This window comes from Scedosporium apiospermum, assembly GCF_000732125.1.
Source record: "Scedosporium apiospermum strain IHEM 14462 chromosome Unknown SEQ_SAPIO_0066, whole genome shotgun sequence".
Classification (NCBI taxonomy): Eukaryota; Fungi; Ascomycota; class Sordariomycetes; order Microascales; family Microascaceae; genus Scedosporium; species Scedosporium apiospermum.
Genome location: NW_015971767.1, coordinates 827873 through 847169, shown reverse-complemented (window position 1 = coordinate 847169; position 19297 = coordinate 827873). Strand labels below are relative to the sequence as shown.

General features: G+C 44.6%; 6 protein-coding genes and 3 pseudogenes across 6 annotated transcripts; 5 read left to right on the top strand and 4 right to left on the bottom strand.

The window, feature by feature from the left end:
- Nucleotides 1-4581: 4581 nt before the first annotated feature.
- On the top strand, nt 4582-5169 carry SAPIO_CDS1673 (annotated as a pseudogene; the record flags this gene model as incomplete).
- A 353-nt stretch (nt 5170-5522) lies between these two features.
- On the top strand, nt 5523-6368 carry SAPIO_CDS1672 (uncharacterized protein; the record flags this gene model as incomplete). The annotated part of the gene is made up of 3 exons (XM_016784889.1): nt 5523-5593; nt 5670-5783; nt 5879-6368. 3 exons carry the CDS (start codon nt 5523-5525, stop codon nt 6366-6368), a joined length of 675 nt encoding a protein of 224 aa, XP_016645646.1.
- A 1017-nt stretch (nt 6369-7385) lies between these two features.
- On the top strand, nt 7386-7841 carry SAPIO_CDS1671 (uncharacterized protein; the record flags this gene model as incomplete). The annotated part of the gene is made up of 2 exons (XM_016784888.1): nt 7386-7504; nt 7580-7841. 2 exons carry the CDS (start codon nt 7386-7388, stop codon nt 7839-7841), a joined length of 381 nt encoding a protein of 126 aa, XP_016645645.1.
- A 122-nt stretch (nt 7842-7963) lies between these two features.
- On the bottom strand, nt 7964-8714 carry SAPIO_CDS1670 (uncharacterized protein; the record flags this gene model as incomplete). Its single annotated transcript, XM_016784887.1, has 2 exons — nt 7964-8085; nt 8141-8714. 2 exons carry the CDS (start codon nt 8712-8714, stop codon nt 7964-7966), a joined length of 696 nt encoding a protein of 231 aa, XP_016645644.1.
- Nucleotides 8715-9397: 683 nt separating this feature from the next.
- Nucleotides 9398-9943, bottom strand: SAPIO_CDS1669 (annotated as a pseudogene; the record flags this gene model as incomplete).
- A 2477-nt stretch (nt 9944-12420) lies between these two features.
- Nucleotides 12421-12834, bottom strand: SAPIO_CDS1668 (uncharacterized protein; the record flags this gene model as incomplete). The annotated part of the gene is made up of 3 exons (XM_016784886.1): nt 12421-12439; nt 12497-12564; nt 12631-12834. 3 exons carry the CDS (start codon nt 12832-12834, stop codon nt 12421-12423), a joined length of 291 nt encoding a protein of 96 aa, XP_016645643.1.
- A 767-nt stretch (nt 12835-13601) lies between these two features.
- On the top strand, nt 13602-14575 carry SAPIO_CDS1667 (Phosphotransferase enzyme family protein; the record flags this gene model as incomplete). The annotated part of the gene is made up of 2 exons (XM_016784885.1): nt 13602-13776; nt 13893-14575. The coding sequence occupies 2 exons, from the start codon at nt 13602-13604 to the stop codon at nt 14573-14575; spliced, it is 858 nt and encodes a 285-aa protein (XP_016645642.1).
- Nucleotides 14576-14727: 152 nt separating this feature from the next.
- SAPIO_CDS1666 lies at nt 14728-15183 on the bottom strand (annotated as a pseudogene; the record flags this gene model as incomplete).
- A 2655-nt stretch (nt 15184-17838) lies between these two features.
- On the top strand, nt 17839-19225 carry SAPIO_CDS1665 (Protein kinase domain-containing protein; the record flags this gene model as incomplete). Its single annotated transcript, XM_016784884.1, has 2 exons — nt 17839-18340; nt 18462-19225. The coding sequence occupies 2 exons, from the start codon at nt 17839-17841 to the stop codon at nt 19223-19225; spliced, it is 1266 nt and encodes a 421-aa protein (XP_016645641.1).
- Between the last annotated feature and the right edge of the window lie 72 nt (nt 19226-19297).

Below are 19297 nucleotides of genomic sequence, written 5' to 3'. Positions count from 1 at the left end.
TATTTTATAGTTATAAGCTATTTTATATCTATAGCTTTCTTAATAAAAAAATTACTTTTTATAGTTACCTATTTATATATTAAGGTATTAAAAATAATAAATTAAAAGTAAAGATATCTTATAAAGTATTTATTATACTATTATATAGTATAATAGATATAATCTTTATATTTAATTTAATATTTTTAGTATATAATAAACTCCCCTAGGCTATAAGGATAAAAAGATAGAAATATTAAGCTTAATAAAACTTAAAACTAATTAAACTTATTTAGAAAAGTAAAATAGAACTTAGGGAACTTAATATAGTTCTTCTACTAAGTATTAGCTTATATATATTATTAAATTATATTAACTTACTACTTAGAGATAATTAGATCTAATATTATATTAATTTTAATATTATCTTTATTACTTTTAAAAATAAAATTAAGATTATTAGGGTTCTAGGGATTAATAATATATAGGAGGAAGGGGAGTTTATTTATATTTACTATTATTAGGATATTATTAGCTAGTATTATATTAAAAGTAAGATTATTATTAATATTTATAATAAGTCTTTTATAAATTACTATCTAATATATAATATTTCTATTATTAAATAATTATATTAAGACCTTCTAGTTAATTATAATATTAAAATAGCTAAGGTAATTATAAATAAAGAATTTTAGTTATTTATAAATAATATATTTTTTAATTTAGAAATTTTTAGTAAATTAATATTAGAGATAATTAACTTAATTTATATTTATAAGCTTAATAATAATAATATTAAGGTCTACTAGTAATAATAGAAGCTAGTAGTAAACTTTATTAATATTTTAAAGGAAATTAATAATATAATTATAATATTTATATTATTAGCTTTAGATTTAGTAAACTTTAAAATATATATAAATTTAAATAATTAATATCTTTTTTATTTAAATAAGTTTAGGTAATTTAGTAAAGATATTATTAAAATTACATTTATTTTTATTAAAAAAAAAGTATAGCTAGCTAGGTTTAATATTATAGTCCTACTAATAATATTTTTTATAAATATTAAAAGCTAATTTAAAGTTAAACTATTACTTTTTATATCTATTATAAAATTATAGTTACTCTATATTAAAAGCTATATAGAAATTTTTTATTAAGTTAATATCTTCTTACTTTAATATTAGTTAATTAAAAGTAGTAGGTAAATTAATATAATTAAGTTTAAGGTTTAAAATAATTAAATTTTTTAATTTTTAATTTTATCTTTATTTTTATTTTTATTTCTATCTCTATTCTTAATACTAATTTTATTATTATTAATATTAGAAGAAAGAATTTCTAATATTTTTAATATTTTTAAATAGGAAAAGATAAAATATTAGTAAATAAAAAGAACTAATAAAATTAAAGAAATCTAAAAAATTTAAAAAACTAAGAGATAAATATATTATTAATAATAGAAGGGATAATAAAATAAAAAAGTAATTAAATATTTAAGAATAAGTAAATATAGATAAATTATCTTAATAATTATAATAGAAAGTAAGTTTTTTTATAAGTTTATTAAGATTAGCTTAAAAAAGAAATTAAATATAAATAGCTTTATATTAGCTTTAAATATAAAATTTAAGTTTAGTATTTAAGTTTTTATCTACTATCTTATTAATATAGTATTTATAAATTTCTTATATAGATATATTTTAAGATTTCTATAAAAGATATTAGAAATATTAATAAAAATTATATTAAAAAAAAGTTAGTAAGTAATTAATATTATTATTTAGATAATTAGTTCTTTATTTTTAATAAAGCTAGTAAATTTTCTAATAAAGGTTTAATAAAGAGAATATAGAATTTAAGATTTTATAATATTATTTTTCTATTTTATATTACTTTAAGATATTAATTTACTTTTATTATATTTAAGCTATAGTTAGTAAATCTTAACTATTAATATTATAATAAAGATAGATAAACTAATATCTTAAAGTATATATAAGCTTTATAAAATAAAGTTAATTAAGAAGTTAAAGTTAAAAAGTTAATAGAAGAAGTTAAATAAAGAGCTAGGGAATTAATAGAAGACTTTAAAAAAGTAATTAAAATTAAGGAGTTAATAGAAGATATTAGGGAAGCTAACTAAGAAGCTAAGAAGTTAATAGAAGATATTAGGAGGTTAGTAAAGGGGTTAGATATTAAGTTAATAAAGGAGCTAGATAAGTTTATATTAGAGATAGATTTATTTTTATAGATTTCTTTTTTCTATTTTCTATTTAAGATTAGATATTTTTATAATAAAAAAGATATATTAATATAAACCTAGTTTTTTACTTTTTAATAAATTAGTTAAAGCTTTACTAATAATAATATTTAATATATTTTTATATTATTTTAAGATTATTATTATTATTAGTAAAAGTTAGTTAAAGTTAATCTTAGTAGTTTAGAGGACTTAGAGGCTTCTCTAAAGATATAGTAATAGTAAAATAAGAAATTTAAAAAATTTAAAAAGTTTAAGAAGAATTAAAGAAATTTAAAAAAAATATTTTTTAAAAAGGAAATTTAAGATTTTTAGGTTTATTTTATTTTTAATTTTTACTATAATTTATAATAGTAGAAGCTAAATCTAATTTAGGAAGGTATAAGCTAGTATTAATTAAAGTTTAATTATTATTTTTAAAAATATTTTAATATTAATTATAATTTAATTATAGCTTAGTTACTTTTTACTTTATTTTTTATTTATAATTTAATTATTATTTAATTATAACTTAATTATTATTTAATTATCTTTATATTCTTTTAAAGAAGAAGTTAAATTTTTTTAAATATAAGGGGGGGTTCCCCCCTTTTAAACCCCTCCCCTAACCCCTATAGTAGTATATTCTAGTACCTTATTTAGAAGCTAAAAAAGTTACTATTAGAATAAAATTATTTTAGAAGTAAGTAAAAAGTAGTTTAAAAATTATAGAGAAAAAAAAGTTAGTAGTAAACTAATAATAGGCTTTTTAAAGAAGATAAATATATTAAAAATTAATATCTATATTATAGTATAAATATTATTAATTATAGAAGAATAGATTTATACTACTAGTAAGGAGTAATAATGATATATTTTTATAGAGTTATTACTATATTCCTATAACTATAAGCTAATAATAGAAATTAAAAATTTTTGCTATCTAATTAGTAATTAGTATAAAATAAAGTAGTCTGTGCTATCTTTTTTTTTTTCTAGTATGGGGAGGTATGTAAAAGATTAGAAAAGGGGGGGGTGGGGGACTAATTTGAACTTGCTCAAGCTGTGCTTTCCCTATATACTGTTCTTCGAAATCTATGAATTCTCTAATATTCCTTGGGAAAGCTTTGCTTTCCCGATAAATATATATATATATATACTCTTTCCCCAGCCATCATTGACTATCGAGCCATCAATGTTCTCTCTTGGGCTCAACTGGGTTCCGCAGCGGCAACCTAGAATACAGTATTGCCTCGCAAACTGTTTTTTGGTGGCGCAACACCGCCGGTATCACAGACTCATCTTATTAAAAACTCGCACCAGACCCAAGTGTAACAGGTATTTGCAAGCCACCGCAAGCCTATATGTTCTCTCCTCTCGAATAGGCCGATATTAAACTCTAGGGAGGACTCGATCTGCCTCGTCAGCAAAAATGCCTGCCAAGAATCGGGCACCGGCACAACCGGTGTAGACTCCTTGAATTAATCAGGAGATTGTTGGACCGCACTGCCTTTGATTAATCGGTCACGGTCTGCGGTTTCGAGTGGCAGCGAAGTGAGATTGCTCCTGTTCGACGGATCCAACAACCATCAAACAAAAATCATCCTAAGGAGCACCTATACTGCTCATAGGCAAAAACGACGTCTCGGACTGGGGACAAGTACTATTATTAGCCTGTGTCGGGTCTACCCGACACAGGACGGAAATTCGGGAAACCCAAGAATGCCAAGATCCGTACCCCAGTTGGCTTTGATCCTCGGGTCCTATCCTCGAATAAGATTAGCGCTTGAGCGGGCACTGGCTTGCCTGTTCCGACGATGAAAGACGATGAAAGCCTCCTCCTTGGTGGCTGTTCATGTGGCTTCGTCCTTGAACAACACGATCTGGGAAACACGTACACCAAAGAAATTTATGCTCATATTTCGAAACGGCCCGACTTTTTTTTACGAGTTGGATCAAAATATTACTTGGCTTCTGGCTGAAGGAAGTTTGACTCATTCGAGGTCCGACGAACCAGATGGTCTTACAAAGTGCCCATGCCACAGACAAGCGGGCAACACGAACGCCGCAGACACAGAAGTGGGTCGGTCTCCAGACTTCGCCCCTACATATAGAACCAGAATCCAGATCCTTTTAACGCCGAGAACCATCGAGAGTATGAAAATGGCATCAGGGTTAACAATCGAAAGGCAGAGGAAAGTTGACCAAAGAAAATCATTCGGATGGCATATATATAGAGTCTCCCGTTCCCTTTCAACGTAGAATTATCCACTTCAAATCTAACGTGTCGAAAACTGCAAGCATCTCCGCTACACTCTCTATCGCTCAACAGTTACCTTTTCCAGAAGACCAAAATGTTCAAGTCTTGCTTTCTTTCTTTCCTGGCCTTATTTACCCTCATTGCTGCCATTGCAGCCACCCCCATTGCCCAGGACATCAACCTGGACGAGAACCCTTGGGAATTCGAGGACGACGACGTCTCCCTAGACAACAGCACGGAGCCCCATCTCGTGGCTCGGGACCCCAAACATTTCAGAATCTTCCGAGTGCGTTTCTACACCCAGTCCTGCGGCATCAACGGCGAGAACTGCGTCGACGCGAGCAACGACATAATGAAGATCCACACAGACTGCAATGGTGGCAGCTGCAACGGCGAGAAATGGTTCGAATACGACTCCGAAAAGCGCCTTTGCGACGAGGAATTCAACGTCTGCGGCACGAAGTACTGGATCAAGTACACTGGAAAGGAGTGGAGCTGCATGAGGCTGACCCTGTTCGCCAACATCAAGGGCTCTCACCATGGGGAGACATACGGTTACTTGATGCGGGGCCAGGAAAAGGTTGGGACTTGCTATGTTGATACGAAGAGGTGGTACGGCAAGTCGTGCAGCGTCTTTGGTTCTTCGGACTTTTGGTCCGTTGTGCAGTGTTTCTTCGATTAAGCGATGTCCGCTAAGGGCGGAATACATGGGAATAATAGATCTTGTTACGACGAGACGGACAAGAAGGTGGAGGCGCATTTAGGCAGGTTAATTGGAAGGAGGCCTCACTGGGTTCTGTAGCTAGTCGCTTCCGCGTGTATAACTAATGCCACTGGACGCGTGTCCCTCGATCTGTTTCCGAGCAACTGGTGTAAGTGGATGTTGATACCGCACGTTGGTTAAGCTGGGGAAAGTGGAAGGAACGATTTTGACATCATTTGAATTCCTAGAGGTCATAACCGACACATCACGATATCCGATGAATACTCGGGCGGCCAAAATTCCGAGTTGTTTATGCTGTCAACAACACGAACATGTCCACCAACACCACCAAAAGGGCAAACCAAACATTGTCCCAACACCATCCCAATCATGCCGACCCACAGTTCGTACATTCCACACAAGCGAGACACAGCTTTCTTATTACGATGGCTGATTCAAACCTCAAATGCGATCATTAGATCCCAACCAGCCATCAAGGAGCCTCCCAACCTCCCGACCATAAACCCCAAGCAAAAAAGGACTGTGTCAGACGTTTTGGAGATGGCAGAGATCATCGCAACCATGTTCAACCAGTACATCCAAGCGTTTTTCGCCTCTTCGAAACAGTGATAATTGCCCGCACAAACGTATACCACGACTTCCAGCGCCTAGCGGCCTTTGACCCTAGAATAAGGGAGGGTAATTGCACCCACAAATTCTTTATCGACACATTGTCGAAAGCGTATGAGATCTTGGGTGGTGACCGATTGACGACTTTTCGAACCGATGTCAAGGACGAAGCCACAGAGAGCACCTGGGAGATGGTGTCAGAAAACAGGTTTGCCGTGTTGGCTCTAGGTGATGAAGAGGACGACCTAGATGAACCAACAGCAGAAGAACAAGCCACCACTGATCCTTCGACGCGAACCAGGACAAAGTTCCGGCCTAGCAAGGGCAAGAGTAAGGGAAACAAGGCGAGGCGGCACTGGCCGGCAAAAGACGACCACCCCAGAGTCGAGTGGTGGGCAGACGACCTTGCCGAGTTACCCAGCGAGACATTCGGCCATCACCACGTCCTTGATCAGACAGACCGAACCGGCCATTTTATTGACTTGAGCCACTACAGTTTATCTCTCGCTGGCTGGACAAGAGACTCGCCTAAAGACATCACAGCATAACTCCTAGAGATACTAAAGCTCGGCCTCTGTCGCGGAAGACCAAAGAGCTTCCTATTCTATACCCACGCCCAAAAACGTCTCCATTTCAATGGAGCGAAATCGAAACTACCTTCCGTGCGTGAAATGGCAAGCTTTACATGGCAACAATCCAGTATCGGTTATAGCTGTGGAGGACTAAAGTTGTATCAGGCGGATGAGAGGGGATGCGGAGGAGATTGATTGCATAGTTACCATGGAGAAGCCTGATAGAATATAGCTTTCCACGCTATGTAGGTCAAAGAGGAATGGTGCTACTGATAAAATGTGAGAGTATGTTAATAAAGAATGCTTACCCTACTATCGTAGATGCAATATATAGCTATCCTCCAAAGATGCTATCGTGAGTATGCCTGTTTCTCTTCTTCCTCCTGGGCGCCCGTAATATTGACGAGAAAAGCATGGCCCTGCGACTGAAGTTCTAAGTATCCGAAGCTTGTCTCGGAGTGGGTGTACGGAGACACTTGCGAACAAACACCCTGGAGTTCCGTTATTTCTCTCCAAACAATTTATCTTCATATGCGAATATATCCACCGCGAAGGGCGGGCAACATGTAGCGGCCCACTGACTCGAGGCATATTCTCGGAAACTAGAGTTCTGCTAACCCAGGCGGGGACTTGGTATTTTCCGCTGCTTGATTTGATATTTCATTTAGCCTTCACGGCCGGCAGTTCGAATGGGAGGGTACTGGTTTATCTACCGGAGGGCTTTCCGATCTCTTCCTTGCGCCGTACTCCTGGGATTGAAATTATCCTACATTATCCTTGAGTTAAACTAGATCGTCCGTTTGGATCAATGGCTTCCTTTCTCGTCCTAATTTTCTCTGTTCTGGCTGTGGCAGTCGGTTCCGTCCAAGCAAGATTGTGAGCTCTCTGCGTTGCAGGAGGCTACAGAGTCCTACCTAGAGACTCTCGAGACGGGTTAGGCGGGACCCAAATCCGTTATACCACGGATCTGCTCTGGCCGTCTCCCTCGTGGACATGATTGCTACCACTACAGGCGGCTGGCTCTTCAACGCTTCCAAGATTCTAGAGTACATCAACCGAGAAAGGTGGGACCCGATCGCTGCCGAGGAACGCGACTCTCGCAAGGCCCTAAAGTAGGCGGCCGATGCCCACCCCGATTTATGAGGCAACCCCGATGCTCCAGTTCCGTGCGGTGAACCTTGCACCAGGCTTGAAGGAAGCGCTTACACTGCCAAGGGAGAACCGACAGATTCATGCCTCGTGGGGATTCCCAGGAGAGATCAACCGCCCGTGTCGGGCCGGCGCCATATTATTGACGGGGCTGCCGGATGGATTAACGTCCTTTGCGCGTTTGAGACGATGAGAAGCGCGCCTGATAGTCACGAATTTCGTCTGGAAAATGGGAGGCTACGGTATGTTCATACTATGACGGTGATGCAAGACCTCGATGCTGGGGTGGACGAGGAATAGTGGCCGGTGAAAACTGTGAGAACAAGTCTGAGAATATTCTATTCCTTTGGGTTGGGGAGCTTAGCGAGATACAGAACGACCATTCAATCTCGGACTCTGACAAAATGATGTTCATGTTCCCTCTAGGCGTTGTAGAACTGTCCAATGCTGCGATTCACTTCGAATTCTAGTGGTACCAGTGAAATTTCATTGACAAATTCGGGGTCAAACTTCTCCAAGCAGTAGTGTGCAATCATGTCCATCCCTGCGGCTGGTTAAACTTTCATGCACATAGAATCGGGGCAGAGTTCAAAACTCACCGGCACCGGCTCCTCCAGATGTCCACAGCTCACCCTTCCTATCCAAACCATCATAGGGCTTCTCATCTACGACCCATCGTTGATCAAGCCATTCAACTTCGGGATGGAGCTTTCGCGCCATCGGGAGGGAGCCCCTATTCGTGGTAGCCTTGCTCCCCTTCAAGACGCCGGCCTCTGCAATCCACATAGCACCGATGCAAGTGGTGAACCAGACCGGGACCTTGGGGTACGCCTCTTGGATGAACTTGGTCGCCTCCGGTGTGCGCGTCGAAGGAAGCGAACCGCCGGTAAGAACGATGTCGAGATCTCGGGGACAGTCGTCGTAGGTGACATTGGGCTTGATCATGACAGACGGCGTCATGAAGGCGAGATCAAGTGTGGTGGCTATGTAGAAGAATTCCATGGGAATGGCCTGTTCTTTGTATTTTTCTCCGGAAGGGTCCAGTGAGATTACGGCGTTGATGTACGTCTCAGAGAGGTTGCCGAGGATGTCGATGCCCATGATGTCGCTCAACTGGACACCTTCCATCATGACGCCGATGCGAAGCGCCTTTTTGGTGGTTGGGGAGCTCATATTTGCAATGATTATGGGATGCGAAGATGAGGAACGAAGAGGACTGGTGTTGCCTGCATCAAAATTTCGCCCAAGATGGAGGTTGGCGACGCTTGTTAAATAGACTCGAAACTGGTGACCACCTTTGTTTACGTTCCGATCCTACTCGGGGACAAATCATTCATTCAGGCCTGAATCTTTACTAAGACCGCATCTTGCCAGCACTGACGGGAGACGAAGTTGATAGTGACCAGTTGGATTGGGTCCAGTACGGCTCGTTCTATCGGTGCAAAATGAGCCCGAGACTGGGCTAAAAAATTATGCAGCTCCGAGATGCATCGGAACAAATGTCCGCTCATGAGTCGCGAGTACACCCGAGGAAGCCTCTGGGGCACAGCGGAGCAAGCGGAGAGACCGATTCTCCTCACCTGGGCTTCAATTCCATAAAATGAACTACCAGTGTGCTTGGATGCCGATTTACCCCTCCGCATCATAGCGGAAGCCATATGCAACTCGGAAAAGAGAACGCCTTCCAAGCTGTTTACCTTCAGTAGTGGGAGTAAGCGAGTAAACCGGCTTTCCCGCAATAAGACCCACGAACCCCCCCGTTGAATGTGTTCTTCAACTGCGGTCTTGTCTTGTTTGTTCTTGTGCGTCATCCTGGCTGGACTCTTTCTTCCCCTGGGGTAATCGATGCCGAGTGGTCATTCCTGTCCAAGTTCCTTCTCCATCTCCACAAAACACAAGTCATCTGGGAAAGTCCTGCCATCCACGTGTCGGGGTCGAAAAGGCGTCAACTCGCCCGTCTTTCGGTAGCCGCAGCGTATATACCAGGCAATAAGCTCCGGGCGCATCGAAAGGGCATTCAGTTCGGCTTTCGTAGCTCCCCAGGTTGTTTGGCAGTAGTCTTCGGCATAGGTCAGGACTCGGCGTCCGATGCCCGCGCGATGATGATGTGGGTCGACGGCAATCATGGAAAGACGAGCAACTTTTGGAATGCGGTTCCGAAGACCAATCGTGGCGACGATTGAGTCATTATTACCAGTAGCGATTAAGATCGCGCTGTCGGGCGTCGTAATTTGGGCGGCAATCTCGTCGGTGCCAATGCGAAAGTGCCTGGAAATCTCCATGTCCCCTGTCCAGTCTTGTCTGCTATCTTCGGCACGGAAGGCATTTTGTATCAGGGTTTGAGGTTGGGGGACATCGTCGAGAGTCGCGACCCGGAATCGGAGGTTAACGCCTGTTGCCATTCTAGTGTGTCCTTTGCGGCGCTGGAGCGGGTGAGGTGAGGGTGTTTAGGTATGGAAAGATTGTGAGATTGACAACGAGTGAATTTCCTCACTGGGGGCCGATATACCATATATTTTTATACATTTTCTTGTCTTACGCCCAGGGAAGGGCGTCATCGACGTGCAAATGACATGGCTGACGCCCACCCAGGGTCTTGGTTCCTGAATGCCCGATCCTACCACGGAATCCGAGACGAGGATGCTATTGGTTGGTTATTCATGGCTTCCTTCTTTCTGCTCGCCTCATCTCGGGACTTTGGCATCTCTCTTTCCTTGTTCAGATTGACCCCGGCCCCAGGCAACCTTGCTTCCCGCCTTGCTCCACTGAATCATTCTTCAACTGAAATGCGGATATGTCTGTTGACGGCCCCGGCCGGCCGGCCTGAGCTGCCGAACTTCGTGACAAATAGGGTACCGCGTTTCTTCATCCTCAAGGAAATTTCCTTCCCTCACAACAACATTTATTCCCAGCTTCCCACAATGTCCTTGGCTCAACGCGATAGCCCAACCGTTTCGATGTCTTCTGATGGTGAAGACCAGCTTTCGCCGCTCCCTTCCATTCGATGCGAAAACATCTTGGAAACACTGCCAATACTCGTGATAGACGGTATCAACCGCCATCTCTCACTGGCCGATGTTAAGAACCTCCGCATGGCTTGCCCGAGCCTAGGAGAGACGTTAGCGTTAAACCAAGAGTTTAGGCGTTGTTTTGCTCATCGCAATGTGACTCTCACTCCCCAGAGTCTCCGAGTCCTGAACGACATCGCTTGTACAGAGCACCTCGCCAATTTTGTACGATCGATCACTGTTACGACGATAGACTACCAGGCCTGGCAAATGCCTGAGGACTTCGTTCTCCCTGATCGCCATAGAATCCCGCCCCCCTACCGTTGGCTACCAGAACTCCAAGTCGAACAAGACAAAATGGCGGCGGATGGAACAGACCTCGACATGCTAACTTCCGCGCTGGCCAAGTTCTCTCGCGCATCTGAAATCAACATAGCCCTTTGGTCAGATCGTGTCGTTCCAGGTTGCTACGGCCCCATGATTAACGTCAAAAACTCATCCGAGAGAGGTTCTTATTCGCCCCCAATTCAACACACTGTCGAAGTCGTGATAAGGGCAATCTGCCAAAGTGGGGCTCAACCCCGTAAACTTACCCTGATGCCGAATGCGCAACCTTCGTGGGCAATTGATGTATTACGACTCCATAGCGTCGTCATGAATCTTCCTCGTCAAAGCCTATTTTACTCTCTTGGGTCCCTAACGTCGCTCAACGTCAATCTCGCGGACCCCGATATGGGCTCAAGATGGTGGTTTCTAATCGAGCCATTTTCTACTATTATCGATTGGACCATCACACCCGAGCCTAATTCCGCTCTCAGAGGTCTTCTCTCTTGTTGCGCTGATACGCTAGAGGAGCTATGCTTGTGCTGGGGAGGCAGAACATCTGACGAGCAGAGCATACGGGCCTTCACTTCAATATCTACACTAAGCTTTCCCCGCCTGCGTCGGTGCACTATTGACGAGCTTGGCGTTTCCGGAGAGGCAATGCAGGCATTTCTTCGCAGTTGTTGTCGTTTAGAAGTGTTGAGGATGCGGTTCTTAACTGTATACCCGGGCCAAAGGCCCCGGGACGCCTGGGGTCCGATTTTTGCCATAATCAGCGGTCCGCGCCGAGAGGTCACGTCTTTGAGGGTTCTGGAGATCGGCGTGCTCCGCTCGGAGGGCATGGTTACTATTGATCGTGGCACGGGTACCATTACGACATCGGCGACATTCTGCGCATCAGCATTGCAATATGGACCAGACCCGTTTCCATCTGAGCCTTTTGTCTGGGGAGTCGGGGAGTAGGGAGGACAAGGCCGCTGTTGGCGGGCTCGGGCCCCTTTTAACGTTTGTTTAGCGACGTCTCAGGGAAAGTTGAGGTTTACGGAGTTAGAGGATAGCATGGGGAATAGGATCATGACTCGGGATATGAAGGCCGAATGGAAGCGGATTGGAAGGGAGGGAAGCAGGGGTCTCCATGATTTTCCTTTCTGATATCGGTCGTTCAAGGTCAGACAGGCGGCCTGTTCTAATAAAGCAGAACGAAGAATGCTGGGTCAAATTTTGCCGGAAACCTTCTGTAACTTGGAAAAGTAAATTGCCAAAAGAGCTTGTGATGGTAGAACTTCCCCTCCCGCCGAAAACACCGAATCAAACTCCAAAATGCACGAGACAGACTGTGCGACATGGGCGATACCGAAACCCCTGCCTCACCGCCAACAACCAGCGACACAGCATAAATAGAACCAATCAAACAGAGCCATGAATCGAGAAAACAGACTCATAATAAAATGGAAAGAGAGCCTTTGCCCCCCAGATACCCAACGTTCCTCATCCTGCCCTTCAAACGCCTTGATATGCTTCGAAGTAGAGTTTCTGGTTTCAGTCCTCTAGTAGCACTTGCATCGTCTAATTGAAAATTGTTAGTCAAAGTTCGTCCTCAGAATGAATGGGCTAGTTACTTACGGGCGACCGACGAACGGGATGTACGGGCCATCGCAATAGCCTCCCTTGTAGCCCTTAATGCCCTTACACTGCATATTTTGCCAAGTCAGAACGCCGTCAAGAACACCAAAAACGCCGAATTGAAGAATACTTACGTGATTGTGGCACTTCTTTTCGTTGCCAGGGCATCCAAAACCGCGCTTCTCCAAGCCCACTGGAGCATCGTAGGCCTCCGGCTCAGGGGCAGCCTCGCGGGCAGCGACAGAGTCAGGAGCAGAAGAGTCAGGGGCGGGAGCGGCCATGGCAGTGGCGGCGAGGATGGTGAAGAGAGCGGTGATGGAGAGCTTGGTGAACTGCATTTTGATGGTGAAGAAGAAGAGGAAGTAGTCGATTTGTGACGTGAGTAATGCTTTGATGTTTGAATTGCGTTTTTTAAGTCTTATTGATGCTTGCTGCTCGGAGTGTCTTGATGAATAGAAAAACAAGCATCTCGAGGGTGAAGAAAGCGGCCTTTATATAGACAAATTCGACTTCATATCTCACGTTTACTATATTAAGAATATCCTTCAAGATTCAGGTCTTTGAAAGTGAAGGCATCTCAGATTTCTTTGGGGAATCATAATACGGATACTGAATCTAACCGACTTCTCTCATGCCTTACTCTCTCACTCCTTTGTTCATTTTGGATAGGTTCCTGTGTTCGATTCGTGCAGATCATCAAGGCACTCGAGAGGATTACGCCGGCTTCAGTCCACAAATGCCCTTGGTGATGTTTTATTACCGTAAGAGTCTCTTGGCAGGGATGATTATAAAAAGAGTTCGGGTAAGAATAGATCAGACCTGCGCCATCCCGCTAATTTTAGAGATATTCATGCAGCTGAACCCCACAAGCTGGTGCTGAGCCTCATCCTGCTGCCACCTTGTTTTCCAGCTTCCCAGGTTTGCTGAACATATAAACATCACGTGATTAAAATGTTGTCGAGCTCTCTAACAGCTGGTCACAGCTGCGCGCCTCACTTCCCAAGTTTTTATGTCCCCGACATCTCCATACCGAAGCGGTGCACCAAATGCCCAAAGGGCTTCGGATATCCCCCCAGGTCGAGTTTAACATTCAAGTGATATCAATATGGCTCATTCCATGTTACCAAAGCAACCCGAAGCACAAACTGACGGATCTCCCGATAAGACATCAAACACAGAGAAGTATTCGACAAACTCTCTGAAGCGCAGGGTCCGACAAAGGAAAATCGAGAGAGGTCTCCCCGTCTCAGATGAAGAAGAGCCGCCCACTTTGGAGGATGGTAGGCATGGCCCGCGAAATTTATAGGCATTTAATTAGTCCCTTCTGACAAGTGGTCTCTCCAAGGTGTTACTATTATCGACCAGATACCTGGAAGGACAATTGCGCTATACCCAGGTAACGTCGCCGTGAAGCTAGGCAAGTCGATCCAGCTCGGAGAAGCGGCCGCGCTCAGAGCGGCACAGCAAGCCGGCGTACCCGTCCCACGTGCTCTTGGGACGGAAACAATCCAAGGCATCAACCACCTCAAGATGGACTTCATTGAAGGCGAGGCGCTTAACAAGCTCTGGCCTAAATTGTCTTCCGAGGAAAAGAGAGACATTGTGCAGCAATTGAGAAGCATCCTCACGACCATGCGATCTGCGACGCCGCCACCAAACTATATAGGGGCATGTGACAACACTGGAATCCGAGAGTCTCGGGTCTACCACCGATATACAGACCCTCCTTGTGTTGACGAGGCTGCGTTCAACCGATATCTTCTTTCAGGCCTCTTCCCACCCACTCCCCAGGCTCTACGGGATGCTTTTGCATCGAAACTGCGCACGAATCATCGAATAGTGCTCTCACATTGTGATTTAGCACCAAGAAATATAATCGTACGGGAAGGCAAGATCGTGGCTTTGGTGGATTGGGAGGACGCCGGCTGGTATCCGGAATACTGGGAGTATGTCAAATTCTTTCAGCGCAATACCGCGGGGGATAGAGAGTGGTGGTCCTATGCCTATGAGATCTTCCCTGAGCTTTACCCGGAGGAATTAGTTGATTACATTGCCCTGTTGAAATGGCAGATGCCTTAGTTAGATCAAGATCAACCCAGATCAACCCAGATAGTAATTTTCTTTCTACCTAATCCTCGTAGTGCATGCCGCCAACAAGTCAATAACGACCCTCAAATAAACAAATGGCCGTTGGCTTGAAATATTCCTGATACAAAAAACATGAATGATATTCATCGCTGAACGAAAGCTTTCCAGTCGTCATCTTCCGCTTCCATTGTGGCATCGACCATCTTATCAAACCCGTTCCGATAGTCCTCCTGACTGATATATCCGTGGGCGCTAAGGTCCTTCAACGCAAACCCCACCCAATTCTGGCAGCTGAACTCGGGATCGTCGTTATTGATCGGGACGGCCCTCATTAAATCGATGAGAAGGGTGGGGGTCAGAGGCTTCTTGAGGTCCGCAACGGGCACTGTCGTAGCCCATCGTGCAGACCCTTCGGGTCTGTAATTTTCACGTACGTGGAAGGCAAATGCCTTGGTCGAGCCGACGACGTCGATGAAATATTCGGATCCATAGGCGTCTCTCGGCTGGAAGTAGAGACCGACGTGTCGTTTTTTCTTGTAGTCTTGGGGTTCCGATCTGAAGATGGCGACGGAGACTGAGTAAATTTTCTGATCGCTCATCTTGGAGGCTGAAGGGGTTCGGTAATGATGAAGGACTTGGAAGGCTAGAGTATGAATCGGGTGGATATGTGGAGAAGGGATTGATCAAGAAGCTTTGGTCTTGAGATTTGGTTCGTGAGAATTGATCTCGATTGCTTCCTCGACGAACTTATAAGCACGAACTCGAGCGCGTAGATACAGGACCGATGGTCCAACACTCCCAAATGAGACTGGGTTATAGGCGGCAAGGTGCCTCCCAGAAAGGAGATACTCCTTGTGCTCATCACCGGCAGCGCTCCAATCCGACTCGCCAGAGCCACCGGGCTGAATCCTTTGAGCCATCGTCGGCCTAAAAATGGATTGAGCGTTTCAACCCTGGTAACCCCGGCGCCCTTCCACCATGTAGCGCGCGGGTATATTGGCCGACGTGATACTCATTGGATATCCACTCGAATCATTCGGTGCCACAACGGAAGAGCCCACCCTATCAGGTGGCCAAGACGGCGTCGGTTCGGGGATGAGGCGAGGCCTGAAACCGGTCGGCCAGGAGATTGGGGGGTCACCCTGGCGAGATCAGGACATAATTGGCTTGTCGAGGTAGGAGGATCGAAGACGAAGGATCTAAATCTGTCCCAGGAGGCAGTGCAGATGTTAATGTGGCCCGCAGATCGAAACAAAAGCTTACCCGCGCGGAAAAAACGAGAATGAGATTGGACAGACAGGAATGGGTCCTGTGGTCACCGAGCACAGACATTTGAGAGCGAATGGTCAAACTCCAGCCCGTCCAATTGGGTTTGATTCACATCGCATAAGCGCTTTCCGATTTAATCACATTTTGGGATTCGGGAGGACTCTGGTTGTGCTTGAATTCGAAATGCCGATACCCAAACTGGCAGCTCATGGTCCGGTCTTGAAGTACATGCATTAAGCAGAACTAAATAACCCCCGGTGTAACGTCTAGCATAAGGCATTCAATACCTAGGAAGTGATTCAAAACTGGTTTAGCTTCCCTCCGCGACTCAAGGTCCAAGTGCACCACCCATAGAGCCTACTGGCACATATTCTACTACAAGATCGTGAACATACTCTTCCAATTCCTGCTCTTCTGGCCACACAATTTCCCCTGATGATTCCCCTGCACGGGGGGCCCAGTCTGGCTCCTCAGGCAAGAGGGTGGCCTCACGAAGAGTAAAGTCCTCCTTGCCGTATGTATACCCATATGCTATGGAGTGAAATTTCCTCTCTACCTGGTCATCGAACTTGAAGGCGAAAGTAGCATGCAAACCCATGGGGTCCAAGCCGCGACGGCCGCCGATTGTGGTTGTTCTGTGGATGTCAGATCTGGTTTACTCGTCCGATTAGCATAGATTGAGTCAACATAAGTGTTGTGGTAAGCTGACTACGAAACCGGGGGAAATGATAAACTGAACCTTATAATGATGGCCATCGGAGCGGCCATCGGAGCAAGTTGTAGAACGCTTACTGTTTCGTAGGCCAGAGTCACGAGTCTTTGTCTCCGCTCTTCACTAATGGTGTTCTTGGAGTAAAAGAAAATGCGGATGGGGTTAACCCCATTCTCCGAAGACATTTTGTGAACAGAGAAGAGAATTGATGGTATTAAGCCGGTTGCGAAAGGTGGTTCTACGAGGAGAAGGGCGTAAAATAATAAGCGGAATGGTCTTCAACAGGTAGTTGGCTAGGGCAGTCTGCTTTGGTAGGATATGGAAGAGAAGGATAGAGAACTACAGGAGTGGGAGATATGCTCTTTAATATTAGGACTGAGCTGTCTGGCTCTGTGCTCGTCATACCGAAGCGTATCTAAGCTCATATCTGGGGCGGCCTAACAATATCAAGAATGACCAACGCAGAGCTCCTCTGTATCCCCACGATGGCGTAGTCTGTAGGACAAAGGGAGGCGCAAGGGGTCATGTGGAGTCCGCCAGGTTGCACGCCTGCGCCCCAAACATACAGTCCGATGCATAGATTTTAACCGGAAAATCTAGCTAAGAGTAGAACAATTAGATATCCCTCAGCATCGTTCTGTGCCACCGCGCAAGAGCCAACCCCATTAGGTAGCCAAGAACAACGTCGCCCCAGGGACGAGCTAGAGGTGAGGCTTCAAACAAGTAGGCGAGGAGATTAATTCGGATTGTAAGAAGGACAAGGCGGAAGGGGAGGCAGTGTTACTGCCAGGGTGGCTTACAGCTCTCGACAAAGCTACTACCCGCGGGCAAAGGACAATGATTAGATTTGACACGGATGTGTGTCTCCTGCGAGCCATCGCACACGAGTGACACAACCGGCAGTGCTGTTGCCCAGCGTCTCAATGAACGTAGATTTAGGCTCAGCATGCCTGTCACTCGCGGGCAGAGCTGCGGACGGGACAGGAAAGAGTTGTGGCTAAACCCGGCGTCGATTTTCATCCGTCCAGACTCCCATAACATAAGCGCTATTCAATTCTATTGTACGATTGTATTTGGGCTTCATACAATAAGGAGCCATGATGCGAGAATTGGCCGCCCGATATTACCTTCTCCCCCTAGATACGTGACGGGCCGAAGGTCTAATCCTCTCAATCACCCCATCCACTTCACCCAAGTTCCCCGCCAGACATTCGTGGGTTTGTTTATTCCTGGACAACAACGATTACAAAATTCGGCAGTTTCATCTGTATCAATGTCTTCAGCAATCCAGTACAACTGGATAGATGGTGCAGAGTCTTTGGAAAACTATACGGTCGGCGGCTACCACCCCGTCAGTATAGGCGACAAGCTTCATGATCGATATCATGTTGTGGACAAGCTGGGTTTCGGCGGATACTCGACTGTTTGGCTCGCTCGAGATCTACTTGCCGGCCGATACGTGGCACTAAAGGTCGGCATTTCGGGCTCACAGGCGCCACTTCGTGAGATCAGCATCATCGAGGCTCTTTCCTCTCAAGTGTCCTCCGACCCCTTGAATACAGACCGAGGATTGCTACCCTCGATTCTCGATAAATTTGAGATCGAGGGACCGAATGGCACCCACTCTTGCTTTACGATGGCTCCTGCCCGGGGCGATTTACGAGAAGCCCGGTGCCCGGGGAGGGGTCTATTTTCCATCGAGGTTGCTCGAGCACTATGTGGCGGACTTGCGTTGGCTGTTGCGGAAATGCACTCTCAGGGTTACATCCATGGTGGTTAGTCCTTTTCAAATCCCTCTACCGACTTCCATGGCGCAAGGTCGATTGCATAGATTATCGAACTAATTTATCTTATCCGGCATTTTCCCTATAGATCTCCATCTGAGCAATGTACTAGTTAAGCTCCCATCCAGCTTTGACGAGCTTTCTGTCGACCAGTTCTACAAAGAATATGGCCACCCCCAGACTGTCCCCATTACTCGACGCGACGGGGAACCACTTCCTCCAAACGTTCCAGAGCGTGCAGTTTTGCCGATCTATTTAATCACCCCTGCAAGAGACTTTACGCTCCCAGATGCCCGAGTCATCCTCAGTGACTTTGGCGAAGCCTTTTCCCCTTCAGAGAGTCGACTCGGCAAGGATTGCCACGCACCACTTCCAATGCAGCCACCAGAGGCTCGCCATGATCCCAATTCGCCATTATCTTACTCTGCGGATACCTGGACACTCGCCCTTTCACTCTGGGGCATTGTTGGCATGAAATCCATATTCAGCGATTTTCTAACGCCCGACGAGCTCGTGGCGGAGCATATCGACATCCTCGGGCCATTGCCAAATCCGTGGCGGGAGGGCTGGTTGGCTCAGGAAGCCGAACGGTTCGACCAGACCGGGCAGAGACGGAATGTCAACCAGAGGCTATGGTCGTCTCTAGAGGTGGCGTTTGAGGAAGGCGTGCAAAAGTATCGCCGGAAGCTCAACGCCGGTGCCTTTGATGATGAAGAGAAAGGGGCCTTCCTCTCGTTGATGCGTCAGATGTTGGTATATCGGCCCGAGGAGAGAGTCTCTGCCGAGGAGCTGTTGAGATCGGAGTGGATGGTGAAGTGGGCAATGCCAGCGTTTGAACGTGGTCTAGGGGAACGAGATGGGAAGAAAGGAAGTTAGGACCGGCCGTTTAAACAATTGGCAGCTAGTTGTAGCTTCAATCATTAGTTACTAAAGAGGTTCCTTTAATAT